Source organism: Conger conger, chromosome 17 (assembly GCF_963514075.1).
Source record: "Conger conger chromosome 17, fConCon1.1, whole genome shotgun sequence".
Classification (NCBI taxonomy): Eukaryota; Metazoa; Chordata; class Actinopteri; order Anguilliformes; family Congridae; genus Conger; species Conger conger.
Genome location: NC_083776.1, coordinates 16,901,528 through 16,912,929, shown reverse-complemented (window position 1 = coordinate 16,912,929; position 11,402 = coordinate 16,901,528). Strand labels below are relative to the sequence as shown.

The 11,402-nt window shown below is 40.0% G+C and overlaps 1 protein-coding gene across 3 annotated transcripts in view; it reads right to left on the bottom strand.

Moving 5' to 3' along the window:
* Positions 1-1,807: 1,807 nt before the first annotated feature.
* LOC133116707 (calcitonin gene-related peptide type 1 receptor-like) overlaps positions 1,808-11,402 on the bottom strand; it is a 31,982-nt gene continuing 22,387 nt past the window's right edge. For 2 of the 3 annotated variants that reach the window (XM_061226585.1, XM_061226588.1), the window contains 9 exons: positions 9,943-10,055; positions 9,289-9,380; positions 9,024-9,150; positions 8,592-8,745; positions 8,404-8,464; positions 7,990-8,056; positions 7,254-7,472; positions 6,798-6,839; positions 1,808-4,840 (listed from right to left, as the gene is read on the bottom strand). In XM_061226585.1, coding sequence (XP_061082569.1) covers positions 4,625-4,840; positions 6,798-6,839; positions 7,254-7,472; positions 7,990-8,056; positions 8,404-8,464; positions 8,592-8,745; positions 9,024-9,150; positions 9,289-9,380; positions 9,943-10,055 — 1,091 coding nt within the window. In that variant the 3' untranslated portion in view covers positions 1,808-4,624. The remainder of the gene's footprint in view (positions 4,841-6,797; positions 6,840-7,253; positions 7,473-7,989; positions 8,057-8,403; positions 8,465-8,591; positions 8,746-9,023; positions 9,151-9,288; positions 9,381-9,942; positions 10,056-11,402) is intronic. The other variant, XM_061226587.1, reaches the window with a different exon arrangement.

Genomic DNA, 11,402 nt, shown 5'->3' with positions numbered 1-11,402 from the left:
CCAGCGAGAGAATGAAGTTGGCCAATTCTATCTGCATGCTGAATGTTCTGTTCTGAATAAGAAATAGTGATGAATACAGAAATACAAATATTTGTATTCAACTTAATCATCTAATCATCTAGGGGGGCGATAGAGGAGATCTTCCTATCCCCCCCCCCCCCCTTGAGCCTGCTCTGCAAGACTAGTCAACTTTCCCCCATACGCATACTACATAGTATGTATGATCATGCTAGAAACTACCTATGATTTCTGAATATGAACACAATCACAAACTCTGGGCTTGAATGATGTTAGTTCTATTACAATCATTCCACTTCAGCTGCATCCATAACATGTGCCTTTTATATTTTCATTTAACAATGGCATGAATATGTACAGTATAAGCTGTTTTTATTATAATATGGTCTTTTCGTCCCAATGGTCTGTTCGCAGGTACACATACAGTGTATGATCTGAACAATAGGCTGTGACTCGTCCACAGAGGGTGGGTGACCATGACAGTGTTTTTGTGAAGCTGTATCCTAAAGTCAACCATAATTCGTCCTTACCCTGATTGACAGGGCGGCCTGTAGCGTAGTGGTTAAGGTACATGACTGAGACACGTAAGGTCCGTTGTTCGATCCCTGGTGTAGCCACAATAAGATCCGCACAGCTGTTGGGTCCTTGAGGATTGTCTCCTGCTTAGTCTAATCAACTGTACCAAAGATCGTCTGCTAAATGCCATTAATGTAATGATTGCTCCCCTTAATGATCACTGAAGCTACCATAACAAAATGTTTTGATAATAAAAACACCAGCCCCTGCGTTTATATGTATGAATGTAAGACCCATATGGACTAAAAACAGGGCCCGTTCTCTGTCTCTGGAGCTCTGCCACGCTGGCACGGTGAGCGGGGTGACACGCAGATTTCCGTTGCTCCCGCGAGCGCCTCTTTGGCTTTCCGCTGCAGAATTCCCGATGTTCCGTGCTCTGCGAGCCCCGCGAGGGACAGGAAGGCAGGCATCCGTTCCGGTTTGGGAAACTGACCAGCGAGGAGTAACACATTCTGGAGAGTTCCATGAAACCTCTCCCCAGCCTTCCCATGGCTCGGAATGTCGCTGTGGTTTCTGCGTGGAATTTTCTATGTGTGTGGAAAGGTACACAAATTATAGTCATTTTTATTGACATGAACAAGAATGGAGGATATCCTCTAGGACAGGGATACGGGAATTTGGCTGTGGAGCCAACCTGAATTACTGTTTCTGGGTTATTCAGAATACTGTTTAAGTATAATGAGCTGCTAATTGTTTTTCACCATTTTCAAACAAACAGAATTAATATTCTATAGAAAGTTATGGACTTTTAATATTGATAGACTTATTTCTGAAAAGTGTTCTTGCAAATGGTTTATCACATGCTGTATTGAAAAGTGGCATTCTCAACCAGCCTGGAACTCTTGCTCTCCTGAACAATCCTACTACTGTAAATATTAAAGTAAGTACTGCATATGCTGTTCTAGAAATGAGCAAGATGCTAATTATGCAAGCTGACCTTGAAAGTGTATGCCAAGCAGAGTGTGTAATTAATTCTAATGCTGAGCCAGTTGGCTGACAATGGGACAATTATGAAAATTAAATGTAGGACAAAATTCAGTGCATGTCTATACAGGTCAGGCTGGGGCAGCTTCACATACAGTATACAGCAAGCGACTGTCATTTAATTACATCACTTGACTAAACATGATTTGACTGAATAAATAAAATAATACAAACAGATCTAGATCCAAACACAATGTTAAAGAAAAGTAAGAAATAAAACATGAGACGCTTGTTAGCTGATAATGTTCTTTATTTGCAAGACTGCCCACATTCAGTAATAAACAGTTGGCCAGAAATATATGTCAACATCAAAAGAATAAAATACACAAATTGTACATTCACACACTAGGGAGAAGAGTCCAAGCGTCAGATCAAGATCTCAATGAAATACAGTACAGTATCATACTGATGTTTTTCAACATCTTCTCTCGACAAGCTCTCTCACTGATGAGCAGCAAAGTGTACACAAACGCAAACACCTATGAACACGTCGTAGATGTAGGCTCTCCAGAAAAAAGCAACATGGTCAACAAACCTTGCGGTGATATAAAATTAGATTATACTGTACACACCTTACCACTACGTTTACCACAAAAATATTACAATGTTAACTTCAGTTGAATCTGCAGGCACTGCAATTCTTGCAAGTAGTCCTCTCTATGGATTTTCCATTCATATTTCAACTTCATTTTCCCTTATTTTGAAAAAAATAAAATAATAATGCCATTTTTCTTAGTCTTATTGTGTTAACTCCTAAATATACAAAGATTATGACACTTCCTGGAAAGATACCAATGTTGAAAGCCATCGTGCCAAAACCGATTGGTCTCACATACTTACTGAACCCTGCAATCGTTCTGTAATGAAACTCCTTCGCTATATGGAGTCCGATACAAACAATTGTACAGCAATATTTTCCAACATCAACATCACTCTGAGGCTTGGTGTCTGCCAATAGGGAGAACCCTCTTCTGTTTTACAGGAAAAAAACACATTCCAAAGCAAAACTTCCATTCGGTCTCCCATAGTCCCATAAATAAAAAACGATAACTCATAGTTGAATGTATTTTTATCAGTATACACATATACGCATACACATAAATATGTTACACACACATAATCCTTCATTTACAAACATATTTACAATTTTGTGAGTGTAAGCAGATTTCTTTCCAGCATTTAAACGTGAATTACTCGAATGCTCAAAGAAAAGATTTTCTGAAATTACTTTAAGGGAAATAAGATAAATATATGTGCCAGACATAAAGATTACATATATTTATAGGGCATACATCGAAGTCCTGAGGGAATGTTAGAAGATTAATTTCATATTGAAGATGTATAAGTTGTGTGTAAGTTAAAGCCAGTGGTAGAATAAAGTAGGCCAATTGTATCTGCCGAATGCTCAGTAAGAAATAGTGATAAAGTAGTGATACCAGTAATACAGATATTTGTATTCAACTTCAGTTGAAACCCAGATAATTAGCTAACGTTCTCCCCCCCCCCCCCCTTGAGCCTGCTCTGCAAGACTAGTCAACTTTCCCCCATACGCATACGACATAGTATGTATGATATACTGATCATGCTAGAAATAACTTATGATTTATGAATATGAACACAATCACAAACTCTGGGATTTAATTATGTTAGTCCTATTACAATCATTCCACTTCAGCAGAATACATAACATGTGTACCTTTTTATATAAGTGGATGCAAAAATATTTATTTTATTTTTAACAATAGCATGAATATGTACTGTATAAACTGTATTCTAGAATGGAAATTTGAAATAAATCCTTACATTTTGACAAGGTCAAAAAACACCTGTCAAATTTGAATCAGAAAAACTGTTTAGAACCAAAAAGGCACCAACTTCTCTTAAAAATGAATAAAAATGAAATAATTACACATGAATGGCTCACAGTAAGGAGAACCCACATCTTTTGAAGCAGAAGACTACAATGGTAGGCCTTCCATATTCAGTCACATTTTATGAGCAAGTAAAATATTAATTATTAATTAACTACACCACAGTACATTTGTGGAGATGGAGTTTATCTGATTTATCTCTCAGCTTTAAAACTGTAATCACCACAAGTCTTTGTTCTCCCCACGTAACTCTGGGTTGTTATGATGAACAAAATGAATTAGACTTGAAGCCGGTACACCTAAAAGCTTTTGCAGTGCTTTGTCTCATATTATCAGAAATGAAATAACACTCGTCTGAAAGTGGAAAGGACAGAAGGATAAAATGAGAGCTGGTTAAGTATGGCATGGCAATAGGTCCTGGGTCTTGGAGATGATAGGTAATAATGGCAGTGAAGACAGAGAGGTTATCACATTGTGTAAGTGTAAGTGTTGATCCAGTGCTTCAAGATGTCTGCCCCAAGCTTCCTCTTTCTCTTCTCACTTCATAGTCCATAGCGGCCATGTTTGTTTTTTGCTTTTGTTTGTTTGCTGAAAAGCATGAACCAGCATTAGAGGACCAGTCTGAATTTTTGGTATCGAGCTCTTCACAAAAGCGAAATGGTTCCTTTCACACAAGCCTGAGGAGTTGTGAAGAGGACGGGTGAGGGGTGTCTCTTTCGGAAAGGAGAGGAGAGTACAGTGCTTCACTTTGAGACAGACATCCAGAGTATGTACATACCTTTCAGAGATAAGCAGTAAGGAGCAGCTTATGATATCTTCATATGATATATTAATTCCTACAGCCTGTCATGAAGAGTCCTCAAAGGATCCCCCTGTCAAAACGAAGCACCTGCTTCTTCTGCGTGACGATGAGCCACACAACATCATTCAGCGAGAATATAAGACAGTGAAACCTTTTTTTCCCTCCTCATACAGGGTGTAATGGGGACTTCTTGTTCAGACAAGGAGTAAGGGGGACTTCCTGTTCATACAGGCATACAGGAAGTAATGGGGACTTCCTGTTCATATAGGCATACAGGAAGTAATGGGGACTTCCTGGTGTGTTGTGCAACATTCGCCGTGGAATCCTCCGGTCTCCTGCACCGCGGGATGCCGTCGGCGGGAGGGGCGGAGTCTCAGGCGAACGGGTGCTCCGTTCTTAAGATGGTGGTCTCCATGTCGTGGTAGCTCTTGCCGTTTAAGTGTTCCGAGTGTCCGTCGATGCTGTAGCAGCCCTGGACCTCGGTGATGGAGGACGCCGTGTAGGACGTGGACCTGGCGTCGGCGTGGGCAAAGTTTCCATCAAACTGGATGCGGTACTGATTCCAGTGTCGCCTCAGCACACCTTGCACCTGCAACCAAAGAGAGTGGGACTGGATCAGGCAACAGAGTTTGCACTACAATTCAGAACTTGTATAGACAAAAAAAAAAGACGAAGATTTTCTCAATGACTATGTTTGCATGCACACCTTCTGAATAATCATCCTAATTCTGGTTAAGGTCATATTCCGATTACTCCATTTACATGTGTCATGAGTGGAATAACCCAGTCTTAATTTACTGTATTGAAAAGAAACAGGTTTCTGTTTAATTTATTTTCATTCCAGTGAATTAATAGACAGGGTTAAAAATATAACGGCAGTTTTATCTCTGTTAGTGGTTCCATAAACTCATCAAGTGATATCTCAGTCCAAAAATACACTTTAAATAAATATTGTATGGAATTGTAATGAATATTCCTATTAATGTACTTACCATGACAGATATAATGAGTCTAATGAGCATAAAAAAATCTTTTCGAAAATGCATTGCTATATCTGAAAGCAGGAATGAGTATTTTCCATCTCTTATGAAAATAATGTGTTCCTGTATATTTTTAGTATGCCCCATTAGTGCAAGGGTTGCCTCAGTTCCCGTATGAGTTAGAGCACCACCTGTCTCATTGTGGAGGAAGCCTCAGCCTCCCTTAACCTCGGTCCCACAGTCTGGTGCTCACCAAAACCAGTGTAACTACCATTTTAACCCCAGCCTTTGAGCATGCCCCAATTAAGTCTCATCTGTGTGTTTGTGTGTACAGCTTTCAGGCCAATCCAACACAAACACAAAGGAGCAAGTCTAACCACATCCCTCTGCATAACAGCCATTGCTGTGTCCATGGACATCAGCCAACATGCAAATGATCTAGAGTTAACATATCTGGGAAATTTCCTGAAGGGGAGTTTGTGGTGAACCTTGTGCAAGGTTGTTTTTATCAAAAAAAAATTCTTCTACGGGAATATTGCTGATGCTGTTTCCCATAATTTTCCAAAGGTATGCTGTACTTGGATATGGATCCATAGGAAACAAGAAATGTACTGAATCAATCAAGTTTATACGTCATTAATGATGAACGGGGCTCCCTCTCACTTTGAAGTTAGTAAGGAGTCAAAACAAAAAAAGTAAATTAGTATAGCAAAGGTCATATTCATCGAACCAGAGCTTATGTAGTAACATGAAGATACAACAAACTTACAGTATGAGCTTAAGAACTTCTGAAATAGTGTTAAATCCTATTCGGTATTCCACTTCTTAAAGATTCTTTGATTTCATCTTTGATTACAGAATCTCTTTCTTCATCTGAACATACAGGATGGACAGTTCTTGACTTCTGTCTCTGCTATAAGTCACCAAAATAATTTGCTGCACAGAAGCAAAGTAACGGTAATCTCCGGATTTTCCACTGATTGTTACCAGTGTATAATCACCAGCAGGGAGTTATGTCTACATCATTATTGCTAATGTTTTGGAGGCTTTCGTCATACTGAGATCCACCATAATAGCAGTGATGGGAAATAATTGAGGCTTACTAATGAGGCAATTTGAACAGCTTGTTTCCAGTACAGATCTTCTGCTATCCATACTTTCTTACACCTTAAAGGCCGTCGTTGATGTTGTTTCCTTCTTCTCATAGAAGTTTAAGGAACTAATTTTAAGACATAAAGTAATCATAATAATCATTTGTAATGTGAGCTAAACTTTGGGATTCATAGAAGAACTTGCTCCATAGCCAATGCAATGACATACCCAACAGCAAACATCTAAAAACACCTGCCTTACTTTTTAGCATTTACCTGTAATGTATGATCATGAACTCATACACTAGTTAGCATATAGCATACAATGTAGCTTCACATGTACCTAAACCGTCATACTATATTGGAAATGTGTCCTAGCAACAATACCAGATCTCATCTTAACAAGAAGCTCTGTCTACCCTGCTCTCCCTGAAGCACTGAACAATTTCAACAAATACTAAAATAAAAATCTTACCTCTCCATTGAAAAAGCAGAAAATGGTGGACACCAACAGCCCCTGAGAAAAAATTGAAGAACAACCTTTGTTAACCCTGCAAAAAGAAAACAGCTGAAGGTTTTGAAATGGCTGGTAGCTGGTTGACCTGTTCAGGGCAGCTCTATACTCAACATGATTTGACCAGCACAAGCTATGCTTTGAAACACATGGTAGCTGGTAATTTCAAGCTGGTCTAGCTGGACCAGAGAAGATTAATATTTCCTCTCAGTATGGCTGCATTTGGGCTCCAAATGTAACCTCAAGCTGTTTTGCAAATAATAATAAAGGTCAATAAATTCTGCACCTGGCCGGTGGGATATGGACAGTCAGAGAGACTGAGCTGTCAGTCCGTGTATATACACTCTACATCACTGACAGCCAGTGACTCACTTCACTCAGACTAAGAATAATAAAGAGAAAATATGTGCCCCATACCTGGTAATGCATCAGAATATGCATGACGTAGTCGTAGACCTCTGAGGAGACACGTCCTTGGGGTTTGTAGGGCAGGAGAACAAACTGGATCCCGAGCAGAGGCACCAGGATGAGTGTGGCGCGGACCGCCTTCATGTACAGGCTGGATTCGGCCTGGTGTGTCACCTTCAGCTTGGTGATGAGGACACGCACAATGTTCAGCAGGAAAAACAAGTTCACCTGCGGTCAAATGCAAAAACAGTCACAAAGAATCAAACCAAACAACCTGAAAAACCAAACATTTGCACCAACGCTACAGCTGTGTACTGGGATTTACTTCTGTTTACAAAGCAAATAGTTGGGCCTTCTGTACCTCAATGCTGACATCAAGCTGTTGTTGTCCTGAGACTAACACTGCTGTTCTCCACTACTGTAAATCTCTCTGCTAAGTAAACGCGATGTAATGTAACATGCCAAAAGAACGCCGGCCCACCCAGTAACTGTAAAAAAAACAAGACCCAAGCCGATAGCTGGGATCCTTCTGATGCAGGAACAGGAATGCTCTGACAAAGACCATCACAAAGCTCTGTGATCTGTATTTAACAAGCCCAGCCAGAACTGTTCCTTCAGTCCCGCACAGGGAGTAATGAGGCCTGGAGGTCCATTAATGAGATCTGTTTTATGAGCCAAGCGGAGTCTAATGTCTGGTGAATCCATGCGTCACACACAGCTTTCAACTGGTCAGTTATGGCCTTACCAATAACGCGGCACAGATGGGTCCATGGATGATATACAGCAGGGACGTGTTGGAACTGATCCAGCAGCTACAGGTGGAAAAGAGACGCACACATTTTCAGAACACACTCCGAGACCTTTTGTTGTCGTTGCTATTCTTTTATTAAATACTGCAAGCCTTTAGTATACTGGTTAGAATCATCAAATTCCGCATGTTTCTACTGTTTTGAAAACCTGCTTAATTGCGAAAATACCAACTAAGTTTGTTTGCCCATGTTATCTAAACTGAAAAAATGTAGTAAAATAAATGTGAAGTCTCAGCTCTACTGCCACATCAAAGAAACCATATTTAACTCCAGTGTCGCTGTCATGACTGTATAACTCAAAACCCCAGCCATGTTTCACCATGAACACAACGGACCTGAGCAAAACTTACTTATCGTCGTAGTAGTAGCTGCGAGCGATAGCATGAATAGTCGCCGGTATTAATGGAAATCCTAAAGGGAGAAAGGTCAAATAAGCCCATGTACCATGATGTCATGGTAGAAATCCGTACAATGAAACTGGGATCATTGTAATCGAGACCTGTACTATAAAAAAGACACACAAGTAAAATCAACGTACCCCATCCCAGGAGATAGTACCACATTAAGTGCTGCTTCTCAGCAAACACGGCCACAACGATGAGAGTGTGCAGGTAGATGCCCTCACACAGCATCCAGAAGTAGTTGCAGCCGAGCAGGTAGAGATGAATAAACTGGGACACTTTACAGCTCACCTGCGATGACAAAATCATCACAAAATGAGTGCTCTGCTGAGATATGGTGACAAGCTTTCATGAAACTAAGGAAGATATCCTCTACCAGTAGCCGATTTAAACATTAAATATTCTAGACTAAACACTGATATACTTGCATGCTAAACTAACACTAGTCTGCTACAGTAACACGAATCACATGGATTTGCTACTAAATACTTCCATACTAACTCGGCTATGCTACACTAAATACGACCATACTAACCGGTCTATGCTACACTAAGTACTACTATACTCACAGGATTCTGCTGTACCAACTCCTGGTTGTTGGCAACTGCTGTCAATGAAATGATGGTGATGATCGAGTTCAACACAAAGGAGAAGAACAGGTTTTTGTGGAGCGTTATCCTTTGGCAACTTAAGCTGCTGATGGGAAGAGAGAAGGAAGTAATGTTACAATGAATGTACGAGCAAATAATATTTTATATTTAATGCTGACAATGACCTTCTACAGATCTACACAGCTGTTACTGAATGGAACGATTGCTGTTATTATCGACTTACTTGAAATGGAAAAATATTCCCAGTGAAATAAACAATGCAATCAATGACAAGCCATGGCCGATTAGGGTCAAGTAGAACAAGTTCATTGCTGTCTGCAAGAGAACAGAAAATACAAGAGAACAGTTAAGTTTAAAGTTTCCATATACTAACGTGGTGGCACTCCCTACTCGTCACATATTGACGATTGGGCAGAAGAAACCTTTGGCATCAATTTTGGACGATGTAGGTTGACCCATTGACTTCGATAGAAACCCTCCAGCTTCTTTATTTGACACCAACGGTAAACAGAATGGGGGAAAGGGAATCTTAATTTACATCATCGATATACAATGTCAATCTTTGGCTTCAGAGATTCTAAAGGGTTTCTATTGAAGTCAATACCTATGTCATCCACAATTGACACCTAGCCAAGGTCGGTATAGTGATTGTGAGGGTATTGAGGCTATTGATAAAATAGATCAATGTAAACCATGATCTGGTTCTGATTTGCACTTTGTTGTATGTCGCTCTGGATAAGAGCGTCTGCTAAATGACTGTAATGTAATGTAATGATTTACTGTGGCAGTATTGTATACAGTATTTGACTCAGATATGGTTAAATATACTGTAATATGTCATTATAAATCTTTCAAATAAACAAAAGAATATCCATACCACTCTGCTCTCGATTGTGTGCTCGTTGCAGCGGGTGAAGTTAGTCCACGTCCTGTTACTCTGTGGGTGTGAAAACCAAAGGCCATTTTCATTGCAGATCTTTGTCACCTTCTCTGTAAGAAAAAGAGCAGCGCCGACCTGTAAGCACATTCATCACCTGCACAGTCCCCTCCCCCGTGTCGTACCACACAGCGCTATTTCACTGCATATCCTGTATCCAATATTAAATCTTAAAGTGGCAGACCACCGTGCTTTCCCTTTATTCAGACCGCACAAAAACAAAAACGCAGAAACTCAAAGCTCTGAAGGGCAGATTGTCAGTTGGCCCACGTCTCGCTAAATGAATCATCGTTTGACTTCAACAACATGAATAAGCCTCCAGAAATATCAGCCCACTGAGTATCTAAGCAACCAGTGGTGAGAAGTTTGGCAACTGGACATTATCACTCCGATACTGAACTGGACACGCTGGTGTTCCAAGGTCAAACGAAAAACAACATTCAAGCAATTTCAAGTATCATTTTCAAAAAATAAGATTAAGCTCATATTTCACTGCTATATGCTATTGTACACATCAGCCCCTGCTGGACAGAGCTTGGCACCAGTTTACTGACAGCTGAAAAAGTATGAAAAGGATATATAGTATAAAAGGTGTTTTTTTGCAGAGAATTAAAAAATGAATTAAATGAACAGATGAAGCTAAAGACCCTGTACAATCAAAAACATCCATTCAGCCAAAAAATACAGATGTGCACTTAAGTCTGCCAAATAAAAAAACCACACAAAAATAACATTTCCTGCTGCAAAGTACTTCACTTGTCAACCTGAGGGTTGGAGGTCTGAGACTGCATCTGTTCAAGTTCACTTCTGATTGGCAGCCAGCTGAACACATGCACTGCTGATTGGTTAATATGCCAGATTGCTTGCGTAAGTAAAAAATATATAAAGTTCCCTGTAGTAGTTAATGCTACTCTCAATACAAAACAAATCTAAATCTAATTTACGAAATTGGATTAATATCATACTCCTTAGTTTCGTAAGCCTATATTTTGTGCTTTGGTGATATTATATAAACAACTGCTAGCCTGGGAATGGTTTAATGTTAGTCAGGTTTAATACTGCTCCGGCTTACATTCTCTCCTGTTTTAAGTCACGCTGGAAGACTGGATTAATGTGTGTAACGCAGGGGTGCACAACTTAGCTTAATTTTCGTTTTCTAACCACTCTGGAAACTACACCGGTTCACTCCTGTACTGGATCACAGTGAAATCTTTAGGATACACCTGCAGTCTGTGACAATAGCTGGTGCTTATACAAATGACCAAGATGAAGTATGAAGCTAATTAAATAATTAAGAGCAGAAATTGCCACAAAATCCTGAAACAGATGTGCCCTTGCTGTGCACCCCTGGTGTAATGTGAAGCTGGACACTCGGGTACAGTCAGGGACGCTCTGGGACA